Source organism: Gadus macrocephalus, chromosome 8, assembly GCF_031168955.1.
Source record: "Gadus macrocephalus chromosome 8, ASM3116895v1".
Lineage (NCBI taxonomy): Eukaryota > Metazoa > Chordata > Actinopteri > Gadiformes > Gadidae > Gadus > Gadus macrocephalus.
The window spans coordinates 20726522-20745177 of record NC_082389.1 but is presented as its reverse complement, the minus strand read 5'-3'; the positions used below and the strand labels follow the sequence as shown (position 1 = coordinate 20745177).

At 46.3% G+C, this 18656-nt stretch overlaps 2 protein-coding genes across 4 annotated transcripts in view; one reads left to right on the top strand and one right to left on the bottom strand.

Annotated features, from left to right (window-relative positions):
- The first annotated feature begins 648 nt into the window (after positions 1-648).
- On the top strand, positions 649-10891 carry si:ch211-252f13.5 (uncharacterized). The gene is made up of 6 exons (XM_060059855.1): positions 649-1774; positions 2704-2906; positions 3511-3672; positions 4568-4720; positions 8418-8484; positions 8577-10891. The coding sequence occupies exons 1-6, from the start codon at positions 1090-1092 to the stop codon at positions 10190-10192; spliced, it is 2886 nt and encodes a 961-aa protein (XP_059915838.1). The 5' UTR covers positions 649-1089; the 3' UTR covers positions 10193-10891.
- A 3062-nt stretch (positions 10892-13953) lies between these two features.
- anxa13l (annexin A13, like) overlaps positions 13954-18656 on the bottom strand; it is a 6210-nt gene continuing 1507 nt past the window's right edge. For 2 of the 3 annotated variants that reach the window (XM_060059851.1, XM_060059852.1), the window contains exons 5-11: positions 18185-18218; positions 17456-17535; positions 17074-17142; positions 16875-16976; positions 16569-16644; positions 16214-16326; positions 13954-15480 (exon numbers count right to left, since the gene is read on the bottom strand). In XM_060059851.1, the coding sequence (XP_059915834.1) occupies positions 15361-15480; positions 16214-16326; positions 16569-16644; positions 16875-16976; positions 17074-17142; positions 17456-17535; positions 18185-18218 (594 nt within the window). In that variant the 3' untranslated portion in view covers positions 13954-15360. The remainder of the gene's footprint in view (positions 15481-16213; positions 16327-16568; positions 16645-16874; positions 16977-17073; positions 17143-17455; positions 17536-18184; positions 18219-18656) is intronic. The other variant, XR_009527067.1, reaches the window with a different exon arrangement.

The following is an 18656-nucleotide window of genomic DNA, read 5'->3' as shown; positions in this document are numbered from 1 at the left end:
ATGTGCAGTATATATATATAGAGCATGTACGGTACAAAGGGTGCACTAAGGTATCCAATAGAGTAAAGTGTGTGTTCTGACGTCAGCACCAGACCCACAGGGGATGGGCTGATGAAATGAGAGAGCAACAACTTGTGTGGTTTAAGGTTCAACCACTTTAATCACATCTGAATGGGGCGAGGAAGGAGAGAGAAATGAAGAGGAGCAATAAAGTGTGTTACAGTTCAATGATGGCCCCCTGCATATTATAGTGATCAACCCCATGCTCTAATGCTCTTCAAAGATCTCTATACCGGATAAAGAACACCATTTACACAAACCTCTGGACATTTAGACGGAGTGAAAGAGAGAAAGAGAGAAAAAGAGAACGAGAGAAAAAAAGAAACTATTATCTATAATTATACCAATTAATATATTCTTAGACCCTTTATATTACTCACCCATTGCCGTTAATATTGTACAATGTTTGGCCACTTGGGTGTAAAAGAAAAAGTACAATAGGCTCTTCATCATCTTTGAAAGACTGTCATGACTTTTTCAGGGAAATAATAAATATCCAATGGCCCTTGGCCCGGCATTTCCTAAAAGCTGAAACATGAAAAAAAGGAAAGGAAAAAGAAAGAGATAAAAATATTCCAAATATCTAACACGTGCACAGCATCAACGGATGACTGGGCGCACTGGTATTTCTGAGACGCCAGGGGTTAATTTAAGACCACGGGGGAAACCTGTTGATGATTAGAGCCGCGGAGCGCCACATGTAGACGGAGCTCTCCTCTCCATCCCTCCTCCCCGGGCCTGAGGCTGCACATCGGGCTACACGGACCCTCTGCCGCTCCCCCAGACGGACCTTCTATCCAGCGCTACCCGGGCCCCACTGCTCTCCAGCGGACACACAAGGTCGACTTGCCTGAGAAACACTATACGGGTGGAGACGGGGGACTAAGCTCTTTTATTTATTTTCGAGTTTTCCTCCAATAGTTCCTCAATATCTGATCATTCAAAAGGGACTCAGGATGCGTGATTGAGGCTTCCTGGACTCTTTCTCATCACTATTCCGTTGTGGAGGTTCTCAACTCTTCCAGAAACATGGCGTTCCTCACCGGAATATCTTTACTATGCTTCACATATTTATTTGGCAGAGGACAAAGTGTTGCTCAGATTTGCAGGGGGTCCCACTGCTTCCCAGAAGCTCAGGACTGGAGCCAACCGTGCGTTGGAGAGTACTGTTCGGGGGGGCAGGCATCGACCCCGCGGCGACACGTCAGTCCGCCGGTACAAGCCAGGCCACCGCAGGTCTTCCCCGGGTACCAGCAGGTGAACGCTCAGACCCTCCAACGCCAGGTGCACAGCGCGCCGTCCAGGCCCTACACCGCGGGGTTCACACACCCGCGGGGGGCGGACACGGAGGGCACGAGGACCACCAACCCGCGGACCCTCACGGCGGAGGTGTTCCACCCGGACTGCCATGGTGGGAAGTGCCAGAGCGGGATCTCCTCCAGCAGGACGGAGGCGGCCACGCAGAGGGACTGTAAGGGCATCGAGTGTAGACTCCCTATGCGGCTGCGCCAGAAGCCCCCGCCGTGCGTCGGGCCCGGCTGCGGGCCCCCCGGGGCCGACACGGCAGGGAGAGTGAGCCCTTCGCCTGTGCACGTGACGGACCGGGCGGCGCAGTTCCTCGGCGACCTGGCAGACAGCGGCGGGACCCCCTCCTCCTCCTCCTCCTCCTCCCCCTCCTCCCTGGGGGTCCAGCTGACGTGCGACATGAAGCCAGGTGGGCGCTAGACCGTGACGTCATAACGTCCTCAATGACCGTGAACTTTTATATTTTAGTAATTCATATATCTATACAGATAGACCCGTGTTAGCGTGACGTTTAGCTTGAAGGAATGTATCCATTAAAACTAGAGCTGTCAAGCGATTAAAATATTTAATCGTAATTAATCGCATTAATGTCATAGTTAACTCACGATTAATCGCGATTAATCGCAAATTATTTTTCTATGCTAAATATCCCTTGATTTTTTTGTCACATAATTCTTCTCATTTTAATTCTCTTATCAACATGGTGAAGTGCATCGGCTTGTCTTGTGCAAATGATTTTTTATTGATAACAACATTGGCATATACTGATCAAAACAGGACGATACAAAAAAAGAGCCTATAGTGCAATTAAACGACTGCTTTGAACAAATGTCATTTGAACATAGCAGTCAGGCTACTGCTTCTTTGTTTTGAGCCAAAGAATTTTTTTTATTTTTTTTTTTTGTAAATAAAATATTTGCGTTAATCGCGCGTCAATTTTTTTAACGCCGTTAAAATTGGTTTGCGTTAACGCCGTTAATAACGCGTTTAACTGACAGCTCTAATTAAAACACATTTCATGAGTAAATTTCATTTCAAAGTTTGTGAAACGGCTCGTAGGCTACAACAAAGAGACATAAGCATTGTTTATCAGATTATTTTTCCTCATTGTAAAAAATAAATGAAACTTACCTTAGTAATATATAATAGCCGATACAGATAAATAACATCAAATCATCGGATTTAACTGACTGTGAAAGTCTAAGCAGCGTCTTATTCCCAAAGTTTCCATGAGACCGGTTGATCAGACTGGAGATCCTGAATAGATTGGTTTTCCGACTTGTATACAAGGCACATCTTCTTATTCTGGATTCTGGTGTGTTATGTCAACGGTGCCAGGCACCAACGAGGTTCCTGAAGATGCCCTGGTGCTCCAGCTTCGTCTCTCCAAGGGCCAGGAGGCGCTGATCGAGGCCCTGCGGGGCCAGCAGGCCGAGGTGAAGGAGCTGCAGCGGCTGCTCACCGGCCAGCAGGGGGCGCTGGTCAGTCAGCAGCGAGACATCCTGGAGCAACAGCGGAGGATGTACGAGCAGATGGACCACGTAAGGAGCATTTCCTCATCTCAATCTCGCCATGGGATAATTACCATAATGAGGGTTAATGACGCAGATAAAGTGATGGGAGTGGGGGAGGAACGTACAAGTGGACTGAAACTGTGCTCAATTAAGGAGGGCAGACTGTGGGGGATTGTGGAAATGGTAGGATTACAAAATCCCAGGAAGTAGAGAAGAGCAAGGTTGTACTATCCACCCATAAGCGAGACTCCTTGTAGAGTTCCTGTAGAGTCCCGTTAGAGTCCTGTAGAGTCCCGTTAGAGTCCTGTAGAGTCCCGTTAGAGTCCTTATAGATTCCTTTAGAGTCATGTAGAGTCCTTTAGAGTCCTGTAGAGTCCTATAGAGTCCTGTAGAGTCCTGTAGAGTCCTATAGAGTCACGTAGAGTCCTATATAGTCCTTATAGAGTCCTTTAGAGTCCCATAGAGTCCTTAAGAGTCCTTTAGAGTCCTGTAGAGTCCTGTAGAGTCCTGTAGAGTCCTTGCAGAGACCTTATAGAGTCATTTAGAGTCCTGTAGAGTCCTTTAGAGTCCTTTAGAGTCCTGTAAAGGACTCTTTATCCCGCTCTGTATCCCATCTATTGTTATGGGGCAGGTGAAGGCCCAGTACAGCGTTCTGCTGGAGAACATCAAGCAGATGTCCTTCCAGGACCTCCAGGGAGAGCTGGACCACTCGAGGGGCAGCCCGGTCCGGGCCCATCACACAGAGCAGGCCTTCGGCGTGCACAGGGCCGACATGGAGGCCCGGGTCGTGCAGGTGAGGAGGGGGCCGTCTGGGATCTCAATAGGTCAAGGGGAGGCGGAGGATTGTTTTCCACCGTGACGTGGCACCCCTAACTTCAAGTGTCATCATCAGATTCATAGCTCAGATGAAAACATGACAACACACAATATCCAATCGCTTACAGCAGACACCAAATACTAAAATATAGTATCTTTAAAAACATAGAATAATTACAAAGACTTGTGTTAACCGGAGTTTCCTTGATCATATAGGACAAATGCCATCCCCAAACATGAATGGCTGGTGGCACTAGCAAGGACATCGATGTAAAGATTATGTTGTGAAAACTTGAAGGACATATATATATATATATATGGACGAGGTTGTGAAAGGAAGGATATAGATGTTAAGACTTGTGTTGTGTAGATGGGACGGAAAAATGTTAACCTTCAGTGAACTTTATGCTAAAGAGTGGGCTAAAGAGTGGGCAGTGCAGCGTATGGGTGATGACCCTAAACTGAATCTGACATGGCTCACTTTAAAACAAACACACAATATTTATTCATTCATCATCATTTTCAGCTGACATAAAATACCAAATGATGGTATATTTGAAACGATTGCGCAACCTCCTTTAAATCAAAATATTTATGCAAGCTGTTAGATCTGAATCTGGCCATGAAACAGGGCTTCGGAACACGCACACACACACACACACATTTTATTTATTGTTGTTCGTGCGTGGGCACTTTTGCAGGTGCTCCAAAATTGATCTTAAATTCTTCGATTTATCTACGACTCACCTTTTATACCTCAAGTTAGAAAAGTGGTACTAAATGACCTGTTGTCACACTGCCCTGCTGCAATACTTAATGTCTGCCAGCTGTAAGTGTACTCCCCTTGACGTTGTGTTGACCTGTACTACCAGGTGGGGCGCCCCCTGCAGGCCTGTGGGACCTGTGGTCCTGAGGAGCACTGCAGCCTCAGCACCGGTCATCCCGGCTGTGAGCGCTGCACCGTCTGCCCCGCCGGCTTCTTCATGGTGGCCGAGTGCACCGTCCACGCTGACCGCATCTGCCAGGCCAGTACAGAGACGTCTCTCCCTCCAACCAAACCAGCTTACCCTAACCCTAACCCTAGTCCTTTTGTGGTTTTGTAATGGTTGTTAATGTTAAGTTGCAAGTAATTATGTAATGTAAGGAATCAAGTGGTCCCTGGCGCTGAGTTTAATTTTTCAGTTCCCATTTTGATCAGCCACCTCTGTTTAAATGCAATGCCTCTGGTAGCATACGTAAAATAATGTTTATTGCGTCTTAGAAAAACTAAGACAGACTATCGAAAGCTGAGAAACTTAAACGACTTGCTGATAGAGCTCCAGTCAGCAAAGGCAGAGGGTAGCTTTTCATGATCTTTCCATCCTCAAAAGGGCAAGAGGTGTTAATCCCATAGTGAAGAAGCTTCCATTCAATCACAATATTATTTGTTTTAGATGCTGTGCCTCATGGTCAATGTTTTGAATGCGGCAGTGATGAACATCACACAGCCCTCCAACTTGAACAGGCTCCCAGGAACCAAAAGAAAGATCTGGCTCAAGAGCACAGCATCACCCTCTGATGTCCATCTCCACTCAGAAGTTTAGAGAACGAGTTTGTTTGGGTCTAGAGCCTTGTACATGGGAGTTTCGCTCAACGATGTGATGTTAACAGGGCCTAACTTAAATATCACTCTGGGTGTGCAGATACAATATAAAGAGGAAGCCTTCGCATTCACAGCCGACATTGAATAGGTGTGTAACAATAACGATGCTACACAATATGCTAGGCGGCTGCCACACCTCACCTAGGCTACTTTTACTGGGCTCTTCCAAACACAAGGTCACAGGGTGGTGATCTTTAACCCTGGTCTAGTGTATAGTTTGCAGATAATAATTCATGGCGCTGGTGCTCCATGTTGCCATGTAGGAGGCTCTCACTGTTTGTGTGTGGGTGATGGCTAGTTTAACCTTTGCACATTGATTGCTCAATCTCCAAAATTGTGCAGCCCAATAGTCCAGTCAGTCTGACTCGGGCAGGTGAGGCTGCCTAAACCAGCCATCATCCACACACACTCCACAAGGTGTTTTACTGATTTGTAGTAATAGAAGGGAGATGAGGATGACGGTCTGAAGTTCCTCTCTGCACTCGTCTGTTTTCTGGTAAAGACCAGGTACATAGTCGCCAAGTTTCTGTCCCAAGATCATGCCACTGATATTAAAGACCGAGATCTCTAGGTGGTCATTCAACCCAGCCTCGGTTAAATTTGGACCTCAAGGCAGATAGATTCTTCTTCAAAGTTACCACTCAACTGGGTGTCTTGTCCAGCATCAGTAGCCTCTTTATCGCTCGGCTTTGTCGCACCAGTCACTCTCCAAGGTTAGTCCATACTCATGGAACTGAAGGAATACTTGTCAACAGGGATTCCTTGTTTTCCCCCAGAAAGGGAGGAGGCATGGATTAGTAAGAGGTATTCCTTAAAAGATCTGTCAAGTCTTCAGATCCCCAGATGCTACACAAAGTTTTCAGCTTCAGCAGCAGTAAGAACTTTTCTGCAGTTGCTTACCTGGAGATAACCGACACTGATGGGAGTGACCAGGTAGGCTTGTCATGGGAAAAATAAAGCTGGCTCCTCATCCTGAGCCCACCATAAATGGTAAATGGTAAATGGTCTGCATTTATATAGCGCTTTATCTGTAACCAGTGGCCACCCAAAGCGCTTTACAATATTGCCACACAATCACCCATTCATACACACATTCATACACCGACAGCGATACCAAGACATTAACTCTTTGGAGCTGTGATGGAGTTGGCTCATCTCAGCTGAGCTAGACCTTCAGCTCGATGCTGCAACCTGTTACCCGTTGGTTACATCTGTTACAAGACCAGACGTTTTTATTTCTCTGTTAGTAACTGAGTAGTATCTATATATCTTAGATCTGTATATCTTCTTGTTCAGCCTAGTGGCACCATGTGCCTACAGAACAAAACCCTACAGATTATGCCACATGGTCCATCACTGCAGGTCATAAAGGACACCAATGGCAAACTCCCAGATTCCTAAGCGAACTAGGATCCTACGTGGATCCTAGTTCAGATGCAGATATTCTTCCTGAAGCGTCTACCTTGAGCATTTTCCCATCGACCAAACAACTTTGTTCACAGCTTCCAATTTTTCCACCTTGATTCAAATCTCAGTCTGGATGAGAAGACCCTTTCGGTTAATCCATCATGCGAGTCAATATCTTTAACAGACTTCCCTTCAAGGTCGACCATTCAAAGAGAGAGCAGTTGAGACAGCTTGCCTTTGGCAAGCTGTTTTTTCCTGTTTTTGAAGTAAGCAACACCATCCAGCAGGTGTAACTTGCAGGAGACTCAGAGCCCACTACCGTGTTGAGAGTCTTCCTGCCAATTGCCGCTCACAAGACCCTCCGTTGACAAACGCGAGGGCAGTTCATATGGGAGTAATTGAATTCCTTGAAACGTCAGGTTGTATAATTCACAGCATTTCCTGGCTGTCAGAGGTCAAGTCAAGTAGAGCTCTTTGGACTGTTGGACCAATTTTGCTGATGCTTGCTATGAGCACCTTCAAATATGGATCAATCAGCTGAGAAGACTTCAATGTCAAGATCTGGACCTTGGTTCTCCCACATGCTCCACATTTTGGAGAGATTTGAGAGAGTATTATTGGGCTTGCAAGTAGAATGTATTTTAGAATGTATTTTCCTCCAGCTAAACAGAAAACGTACCCACAAAGTTCTGGTTACTTTCATGGCAGAATCAGCAGCCATAATCAGCTGCTGTTCATGTGTCCACCGATCCCAATGACTCTCTTGCTCGTCCAACACAGATGGTGAAAGTTCTTTCTGCTCCAGCAGGGGAATTTTGAGTTTCAGACACTACTTGCATCAGTAGCGCCGGCTAGAATCTGTTCAACAAAGGGGTTCCTAACATTAGAGACATGTTGGCATTGGCAGCTCAGCCTGCCGGACATAAAGTCATGGAGCATTGTTCTCGTCAAGAACCTAGTGCGTCTAGGACCTAGTGCCTCTGGTCACCCAGATCTTTCCAAGTAAACAAGTATAAGTGGAAGTGAATGGGGAGTTGCAAGTTATTTGTCTGTGTTTCAGTGATGGCTAGGGTTGATTTAATTTAGGAAATGGACAACATAGTTGAACTCAAAGTTAACTCAACAGTCAGGAAATACGTAGATCCTGGCATGGGAAGTCTCTCTTTTCAGTCCTATTTTCATCAAATTGGATGTATTGTCAGCCTGTACAATAATGTGTTGTAGTAATTAAATACAACTGTAGTACATTATGTTTATAAATGTTTTGTCTTAATTTACAGTAGGGTTTTTGATAGTAATTGTTACTATACTGGTAGTCTATACTAAAATGAGTAGACAATAATTAATATGGTAAAATTATTTGTTGCAACGATAACTTCATCTAGTTATTTATATGTAAGGCGTAGTAGTTAAAACAAGCAATTAAAAGAAAATGTGCCAGTATATTCACAAATATATTTACAGTGTGAACATGTAGCATATTGTTCGTTTTCAGTTTGACCAATTAATAGTCACAATATTTGGACAAATTAATATTTGGTCTCTTGGTGAATGAGGGGTGTTCTAAGCTAGACTCAACACTGATATGAGGCCGGCAAAGTTGTCCCGACAATTACTTGATGTGCAAATAGTTTGAAAGTGTTTTGATTGTAGTCTTTTTGTGAATGTTCTAGGACAGAGACGAATGCCTTGAGGTAACAAACCAATGTGGAGACTCACAAAAGTGTCTCAACACTCCAGGTAAAAGGAAAACACTTCAAACTCTGTGTTTAATCCCCGTTCAGCATATAAAAACCTGACTATTGATATGCTGCCTCTGTGCTGCCCCCCAGGCGGCTTCAGATGCCAGGGCATGACAGAGCGCGATGCCAACTCAGGGATGTGCAGCCATGGCTATTTCTTCAACATCGACATGGACGAGTGCCAGGCCTGCTCCGAGTGCGAGGGGGACCCCGTGGTGGCGCACTGCACCTTCACCACTGACACCGTATGCTCCACCTCACCCTCTGGCGACGCCTCATCCCCCCTCTCCCTCTCGCTCTCCTGGGCGGGTGAGGTGGACCTTCCCCCGGCGTCCCGGGGCCAGGCCTTGGGCCACAGCCTTCCCATCGTGGCCCTGCAGATCCAGGGCCGGGAGGACGGGGAGCTGGTGTCAGCGGAGGACGGCCGGCTGGTGCTGATGCAGCACGGCCTGGTGTGGTTGGATGAGAACCTGTCCCTGAGCCACGGCTGTCGCAGCTTCATCCAGGTGTGCCTGCGTCTCAACACCACGGACGACGGCTCCGAAGAGGGACGCGACCTCAGCGGTGTGCGTGTGGAGCAGCGGGAGGGCCGCTCGCTTCAAAGTGCAAGCATCAGCGGAGTGGCGGTGGTTGCCCCCGGTTACCTCATATCCCTGTTCCTGAAGAGCGCCACACAACACTGTAACCATAGCGACGGGCTGCAGCTGTACGACCCACCGGGCTCTCCCCTAAGTCTCCTCTGGCTGTCCCACGACACCGGAGCGGTCGCAATGACAGCGCAGGCAGTGGCCTCAGCCCATTACCACACAAACTACCGCCCCGTGTTCAAGACCACCTTTGCCTCGGACCCCTACGTGCTGGGACTGACCCATGACGGGCGGGGTGTGCGCTTCTCAGAGAGTGGCACCGTGCGCTTTGTCTTCCAGCAGGCGCTGTACTCCATGGGCCAGGCCTGCGTCAACGAGGGCTTCCATCTCTTGGCATACCTGAACCGCAATGGCACCGGCGTGGAGCTGTCCCGCACCTTCAAACCAGGCGTCCACTACCGGGACACCTCCGTCTCACTGTCCGGGGCAGCCAGGGTTGACCATGGGGACACACTGGCCTTTGAAGTGCTCTGCCCTGCCCAGTGCAACGTGCGCTACTTCGGCGATGGTACAGGCATCAGCATCCTAAGTCTGGTTTGGGTGCCTGCCGCCATCTCCTCCTCACTGGCAGCGTCCGTGGCCCAAGCGGGCCTCCTGTCCGGGGCCGTCCGTAACAAACCCCTGTTCTTCCAGCAGACCTCGCCCCAGGTCCCCCAGATGGCCATGACGGTGAAGGGTCCCAGAGAGCAGAAACGAGACTTCGTCTTCAGGGAGAGTGGCACGGCAAGCATGGCACTGGACCTTAAACTCATCCACTCCTGCAGCCTGCTGAAGGTGACCTTGCTCCGGCGGGGCGACCAAGAGAAGCGAGGGGAGGGTGGAGGGGAGGGTGGGGGGGAGAGAGGTACGGTGGAGGGAGGGAAACCCGTCCTACTTAGCCAGCAGGTTGGGGGGCAGATGCCCGAGGGCAGCCATTGGGCCAGTGTGGCTCTACGGGCATCCTTCCAGGTGCGGAACGGCACGGCAGTGTTCTTCACCTTGGACTGTGTGCGTGGGCGTGTCAACCAGATCAGTCACCAGACAGGAAGTGGGGTATCAATCCTCTGGGTGGCTGTGTAGCATTCTGGGCTAACTGAGAGGGTACCAAATGTGTGTACCTCGGTTAATGTTGTATATTTTTGAAGAACATATATCCTGTTATTAGTCAATATTACATAATTTCTTAAGGTCCGCCACGTTTAATTCGTTTTTGTGATAAATGTAACTATCATAGACATACAATATTATAAATGAACTCATATCTAATTATAACAGCAGATATATTTAACTATATTTAGGTATTTATTTTACGTCACATTTGTAATAATGACATTTATATAAACTAATAGCTTCCTGATCTCTATTATCTGTAATAACATCAATGGAATGAAAGTTTTAGTCCATGAGTAGTGTTTGTAGTGTTCCGATGATCTCCATGTAATTTGTCTGTTCTTTATGTAGCTGGGCTTCTCTCTTCCTGCAGAGAGAATGAACATCCTGGTTGGATTTTACGAGTGAGCATGTGTTTCAAGTTAGCCCCTATTTTGTAATGCCCATTACCACTGAAGGCCTTGTTTAATGACCACTTTATGCATATTTCCAACTTAAAGAACCCCCATGTGTTGGACCAGATCCCTGCCATGTCATCCGCCCAATGGAAGGGAAATGTTACAGTAAACAAGTGGTTGAACACAAACTCCGGCACAATTTGAACAATCCAAACTGTAATGAATTTTTTTTTTGGGAATCCAATAAATTCGTTTTGCCAGATGTGTTTTACGGTTGCTTCTGTGTTCAGCCTGCATGGGTCTACTGTATTTGAAATATGCAATAATGTTTTCTGTGATTGACACCAGCAGTATTTTATTTTTCATTTCAAGGGCATCAGCTGTGGTCACACTGGCATGCATTTGCCGAACACACAAATAGGCCTCCACACTGCATCAGATACTGTAACTGTCATGAAAGGCTATATATGCACGGGTGATTTGTGACTTGACCTGACTTGGTAGGACTACACATGTTGGACCTTAAACCCCCCAAAAAAACCTGTGAACCGTTACAGAAAAAAACCCTCATCTCAAACTTTGTCCATAATCCACGCCTCAACGTCAGCAGGGAGGTGTGTAGACGTGGCTTCAATCAAACACAGGTGCAGCCTGCTAGCAGAAGCAGGCTGCACATGTTTCGCATAAAGCATCAAAGAGCAAGATTCTTTGCCATGAATCAAAACAGTTGAAAATTATATTAGAGTGCCAGTAAACAGTACGAGCAGTCACCTCACACACATACACACAGACACACACAGACACACACCAAACAGTCTTTACTGCTGTGGTTCTGTTTCCGCAGGAGAACAAAACTTGTTGAAATGGCTTATTTCTTTGACCCCTTCTCTTTGAAGTAGTGACACCCCCCCTCCACACTACACCCTCCCACCCAAACTCTCTCTACAGTTACTCTTTAGCGCATGTCTTGGGATAAACAATACTTCTAAAGAGGCAGGGAGCATTTATTTACAGGCACGATTAGGGGCACCTTTTTTAAAGGGGACATGTTATGAAAACAAGACTTCCTGGGATTTGGGGTGTTGTTTGGGGTCTCTGGTGCTCCCACAGTCCACACACATTATTTTTGGAGTGAGATATTCATTTCTCAGCACATTCTGAAGGGACTGAAACAGAGGGGAGTAGCGGTAGGCGGTATATTTTTTCCTGGAAGCTATTTTCAGCAAACAGCTTCAAAAACATGTTTTCTGGAACTCATATATTATGTTAACTTGTTGGGAAAACACCATAATATGTCTCCTTTAAAGATCGAAGAAATCCCAACCAAATCAGAACAAAACCAAGACCCCCTGGCCTTGTTCTGTGTGTCCTGGTCAAACTTCAACTAGCATAGGAACTTGTGCAGGAACTAACATAGGATCTATCTTAGGAACTACAATATAAACTAACGTAGGTGCTAGCCTACGATCTAGCATAGGAACTAGCATAGAAATTCTATTGGATTAGCATAAGAAATAGTGTAGACATCTAGCATATCAACTGGCATAGGAATAACATATGAAGATGCGTGGACAGCTAACATATGAAGTAGCATAGGAACTAGCAAAGGGAACAGCATAGGAACTAAGAAACTATGTAGTAACTCTTATAAAAACTAGCTTACTCGCTACTGAATATACAAACAAATGAGTGTAAAAATAGCTAGATATACTGGACTTAGTGAAATAAAACAAAATGCTAATTATCTACTGCAAAAACAAGCTTAAAAAGTAGCTCACTAGCCTAAAAAGTAAATAACCAACGAGCATATAACAGAACCGCTAACTGCAAAAACAAAGAGTTGTATTTGAATTGAGGCATGGGGGGGAGAGCAGGTCTGTCTGGAAGAAATATAACAGGGAATAGCCCAGTGATGTTTGGTACCCTTGCCCTGCTAGTGCATTATCATACTGCATACAAGCCAGCCCTCACATGTGTGTGTGAGAGAGAGGGGATTATCTACCTAACCTGCACAGAGAATGATTCAATTTCAATACAGTATGGTAACGATTAGTCTATGACCCCTTGTGGTTTTTAACTACATGGAAACTAGCCAATTCAAAACCTGATCATGCTTTATCTTTTAACACGGCCACAAAAAAAGAAAAGGAAAAATTAAAGGCTACATTAGGGATTAAGTGTCTTTTAAAAGGAATAAAAACAGCTCAAAAACTGTTTGAAATGGTCCCATACGGACTCCAGATTGTGTGTTTTTTCCTCTCCGTGTGTTCAGCTTGGTATGTTTAGTGGTGGGCCTGCTTTGATTGCCTCGGTATAACCAGAAGCTCTGGGCAGATAGATGTGGAGTTCTGTGCAGCAACCAACAGGCTAAGAGGCCTTCAGAACAAGGTTGTTATAACTTGATTACGGCCTGGACAGCATGCGCTGCCTGAGCAGAACCTAAAGATGGACATGAACCTTTTGGAATTACAATGAAACAGACAGGTGTCTCACGGCCCTGGACTTACCTATGGCATTGGTTAAAAAACACACACATACAACAAACACAGACGCAGACACACTATTTGGTTCAGAATCTGTTTCCGCACCCTTTCATCGACCCTAACTTCCAATTATCCGTTTACTTTTGGGCAGGCTACCGAAATGACGCCTTGCCACTTCTTGGAGGGACATGAATTGTAATACGCTGTAGTTGTTTCGGATTAAAGTATCTGCAAAATGTGGATAGCAAGCGCCATTGTTGTCCATACACGGATACTATTTACTATTTAGAAAAAGAAAAGGACAGATAGATAGAGGATGAAGAATGAGAGAGTGGGGAAAAGCAGACAAAGGGATAGAGTAAGATAAAGTGGTTCTGGTTCATCTGGAAGCAGTTTGGCAGCTTGTTTGCTCTTTTCCTAAGGCGCTGTGAACCAACGGTTTGGCTGCTTCCATTGAAATGTATGATGGTAAATGTCTCATGCTAACCAGTGAAAACATGTCCGGCTTACGACGGCTCACTGGACCCTGACACAGGAGGATGGAGGATCCCCTTTAAGCAAACATATTCATCATCTACACCTGGGAGGGATTGGTAGTTCATACAGTCGGATAAAACAAGGACAGCCTCCTCAAGAGTAGGCTAATGTTAACCAATAAAGAGCTAGGCCTGTTTGAAATATAGTACAGAGAATAACCTTAACCCCCACAATAACAAATGTAAATAATGGATCATTTGGAGGTTAAGAAAGGAAAATAAAGATTCATGTCAAGCTATGTATCAGGCCTGGAACTCAGTTAAACACAGTATTATAGCGCCCTCTGGCGGACAATGAAATAACACACGCTGCATTTTTTTTTTCAAGTTATAATTTATTAATAGCATTTATGTATTTCACGTTTGGAATATTTAGTCCTTAATACATATTCAATACGCATTTTAGTGCATCACCAATATATAATTTAATGAATAAATAGTTAATAGCCAAAATCTGTGAGGGTATTCTAGACTTCAGTCAGTAAATTGGCATGTACTCTTAACTTCTCAGAATCTTAGTAAGAATGAAATATGACAACACATAGATCCGGTTAGACAGGGCCGTCAACTACAAGTAGAAGTAAAAGTAAGTAGAAGTAATAAAAGAGTTTTTCTTTGTTTGTAAATAAAGCATTAAAAGATGCAGACCAGCCATGGTAAATGTGTAAAAAGGCAGTTGTATGGCTGGGACTAGAAACTGCGACTTGTTAATAGATGTCACACTCCCAAATTAAGTTAAAAATCCCACACGGGATATGGTGTATAAATCAGTGGAGTGTGATTTCAGAGTCATTGGGCACCTGAGTGATGCTCGCATCCACAGAAGGATAACGTGCGCTGCTTCTGTTGTATCGCGACACGGCCTCAGTGTGGTGACTACTACGATGGCGGGTTAAGGCGTATAAACAGTAGAAGGTGGCTGTTAAAAAGGGACCATACTAGACAACTACATTCAACAGTATCTGCGGTCTGCATTAAGGCTGTGATTGTTCCCCTGGATTTGAAAGGCGCATTGCGAGGGGTTAGGATGAAGACACAAGCGGTCTGAACACATAGGGGCGTGTCCTCACTGGTCTGGTGGCCAAGGAGTGGCCTGGGTCAGGCACAACACCCAGCTGTTGCCCTGCAAGATATGCTGCAATATATGAACTTATGATAGACAAGAGCTATTCTCTTTTATTTTATTCCTGAGACGCATCAGGCCTTCAGAAGCATCATTTGGCTACGTTATATGCCACAATACAACGACTGGACTGCGTCTTATATCGCGCATTATCCCTTTACATGTCAGTAATACTGATTCATACAAGCACCGATACACAGAACTGGAGTATACTACCAGCCCAGTTATAAAGGGTGCATAAACTCAAGCGTTTAAGCTTTGTAATTGTTCTGTGTAATGTAGAATAATGCAAGGGCCATGTTATATTATGTGTTATAGTGTAATATATAGACTGTATCATGGCCAAACTAGTGCTGGATAAATACAGATGGTCAGACTGTAAATGAAGCCAGATGTATTGAAAAGGATTAGTTGAGGGGCATCAGACCATCAATAAGGGCAAATAAAAGGAAAGAGCAAGTGACAGTAGCACAGACAAGGGAGAAGGAGGCGAATCAGACAAAATGAGAGCGCAGCGAAGCTGAACCGTGGGGCCGTAAAGCCCCTCTCAGGTCCGGTTCAGAGGAGGACGGAACAGTTAGCATGTTAGTTCGTTAGCTTAGTGCAGGATCTCCATCAGCAGGCGTTTGAAGTCCCCACCGCACTCCGAGTCCAGAGCGTCCTTCAGCGTGACGTCGTACTTCTCCAGGTACATGTCCTTGATGGTCTCCAGGTCAACCTGACCAGGGCAGCACAATAAAGAGCATTCATTTCTATATTCACTTCAAAAGTCCCACAATTCAACAGGTTTAAAGACAAGAGTTTATGACTGATATAGAAGTGGTTGGGGAGAGATTAAGAGAGACAGAGAGAGAGACAGATAGAGAAAAAGAGAAGAAGCTTCAATTAAAATGAACCAAATAGATGTTTAAAAAAAAATCTTTAGACATGAGGTTGGACCCAGCAAGAACAGCACAGACTGAGACCAGCGTTGGAACAGTTCAACTGTTTTATTGTCCAAGCTAACCGGAGACAGATGAGGGGCGGGCAGGCAGAGGGGTCATGGACAGAAGGCTGTTCAGGTTACCAGGGCAGAAACGACGAGGATGGGTCAGGGAAAGGAGGGTCGAAGCCAAGGAAGCAATCCGGGAAATAGTACTAGAGCGCTTTGCATGCTGCTAAAGACAATCTGGCAGAGACTGGGAGGAGTGGGTTTAAATCAGGTGAGGGAACACAGGTGAAGGTGGTTGCACTGATGAGGTGGGATTGGCAGGCAGGTGATCCGGAAAAGTACTGGCAGGGCTGGCAATGGGATGGAAAGCCAGGAGCGGATTATGACAGAGCTGGCAGGAGGATGGAAAGCCAGGAGTGGATCATGACAGTATGATTCATTTACAAATGTAAACAGCACAAACACAGAAGAAATACACATGGACATTCACACACGCAGGCACACACCCACGCACGCTCACCTCAGAGCGGCCAACCACGATGCGTATCAGCGTGTCCTCGTCCGTCCCGGCGCCCTTCATGGCCGCGTTTAGGCGCCGCGCGAAGAACAGCTGAGGGTTCTTAGCACACCTCACTGGGAACACACACACACACTATAACGTAAGCCATTAATAGTTCCTGTGAGGCATTAGTGAATCTATTTAAACTGTGCACTTTTAGGACAGAATCCCATGACTGAATTTGTCATTTGGGAGCAGACATCTTGCTCTGGTTCTCCCCCAGGCTCCTCTGAGGATTACATTGGAGATGTGACCCAGTAATTATGGCTGGGTCCCCCTAGCAACTCCCACTAATCCTACTGGTCTCCAGTCTCACCCAGGGTGACGTAGCAGTCCTGCAGGGTGCCTGTTGCCTCGCTCGTTATGGTGTCCAAGATGTCCGTTCCTGAGAGCTAACACACACACAGAGAGAGCGAGAGAGCGAGAGAGCGAGAGAGAGAAAATGTAGGAAGTCCACATCAGTGTGTTGTCACGTCCGATTGTAAAATTATGACATTGCACCTTTGTTGTCTTGTATGTCATTGTTTGTTTACTGTTCTACTGCGTCTAATAAATGTTTGTCACACTGTTGATGGACGATAAAGTTTTGTGATCCGGGTCAAAATAGGTGGGTTCTTCTTACCTTCTCGTACACCTTGAAGGTGGCCTGCAGCTGCAGGTAGTTCCTCTGGGCCAGGACGTTGGTGAAGGTGGACTCGTCGGTGCCAAACCGGCCCTCTCCCGCCTGGCAGAGGAGAGCATTATTCAGAGCAGAACTGGTTTTGCTTTGCATTCAGCAGCAGCCTCTTTAAAGGAATATCTGCAATGTGGACCCAGCTCACCTCAAACATAGACTGTGCGTCTTGTTCTGCCAGGTCCTCGTCCACCTCATAGCCCTCCTCCCTGCCCGCCTAGGGGGTTCAAGGACGGGTTTAAGAGGATCAGAGCTATATAGATCTGTTTTATATCTAGATAGTAATGATAAAGATACAGAGTGCAAAATGGTGAGCGAGAGAAAGAAAGAGTTAGGGCAGAAACAGTGACAGTATGGTGCCAAGACATGACTACTACAAGAACAGGACTTCTAGAAGGATGTGAGTAATGAGCACAAGTCAGGGGAGAGGAAGTGGGATCCGCCCTGTGGCTGTTCTGACTCCGCCTCTCTCCGGTAACAATCCACCCGAGGCTAACCCTGGTCCTCTGCAGCTAGCATGGTGAGCTCACCTGCAGCAGTGCGATGAGCAGGTTCCTCACATCCCCACTGGTGTCCCCCTCGATGTCCGCCTCCAGCTCACACTCATGCACTGTGGAAGAAACCGTTAAGGATCCCTTCACTGTCCGGAACCCCACCATGGACCTCTCACACTATACACCTTTAGGGTCCGGTGTTTGTTTTAAAGGTTCCATGGCATGCCACCAGGTGTGGTGTGATTAGCCGTTGCAAGCCGTTTTGGAAATCTGCCCCTTATGACATCACAGTCCATGTCCACCTAGATGTGTGACGGATAGATCAGTCTACCAGCCTACCCAGTGGACTGTAGCAAACATTGGTAATCTATCCGTCACACATCTAGGTGGACACGCCCACCTGTGATGTCATACGGGGCAGATTTCCAAAACGACTTGTAGCGGCTAATCACACCACACCTGGTGGCATGCCATGGGACCTTTAATATTTAATATGTTGAAATTCTGTCCGTCTGTGTTTTAAGCATTTGTGTGTATTTGAAGCAATCATGTTCCAGAAGTTTCAGTATGGTAAGAGAGAAGAGATGTTTTAGTTTGGTAAGAGAGATGAGATGTTTCATGTTGAGCCTTTCTGGGTCGGTTCAGGGCGGTGGTGAAAGAGAAACATGATGCAACCGACCAAGGGAGTGAGGAAACCCAGCAGGCTCATTGTGGACAGAAACACCCCAAGCTCAAGAGGAGACCACTCAGGACCTGTGTACTCACGCTGGGCGTAGGCCTCCTTGTAACTCATGATATCCTGAGGAAAGCACAGTGAGAAAGGAGCGAAGGAGATGCATCAGTTCCCCGTCCATCGTCTCCTCACTGGGACTCTGACCACACCAATGAAGATAATATAACGTTCATGATGTTCCTCCCAGAAGGGGACTGTGGGAGTACCAGCAGAAGTAGCAGTCTTACCATTGCATAAATAATACGAAGATATATTTGATCTTATTTTTTGATAGTGAACAATTTGAAAAAATACAAATACAAATATCCATCTGTAAACACAAAATGTGATGTCCCATGCTGAAGGAGTTTGAAATCATTTAGAATAAATGTTGCTCCACATTTCAAAGCCCCCGCCCAGCCGTGGGCTGGCCCCCGCCCAGCCGTGGGCCGGCCCCCGCCCAGCCCTGGGCCCGCCCCCGCCCAGCCCTGGGCCCGCCCCCGCCCAGCCCTGGGCCCGCCCCCG

What these genes read in the sequence shown, in the direction of transcription:
- si:ch211-252f13.5 (XM_060059855.1), top strand. Translation starts at nt 1,090, where the DNA reads ATGGCGTTCCTCACCGGAATATCTTTACTATGCTTCACATATTTATTT. An exon ending in GACGTGCGACATGAAGCCAG is followed by an intron (nt 1,775 to 2,703) that starts GTGGGCGCTAGA and finishes CAACGGTGCCAG; the next exon opens with GCACCAACGAGGTTCCTGAA. An exon ending in TGTACGAGCAGATGGACCAC is followed by an intron (nt 2,907 to 3,510) that starts GTAAGGAGCATT and finishes GTTATGGGGCAG; the next exon opens with GTGAAGGCCCAGTACAGCGT.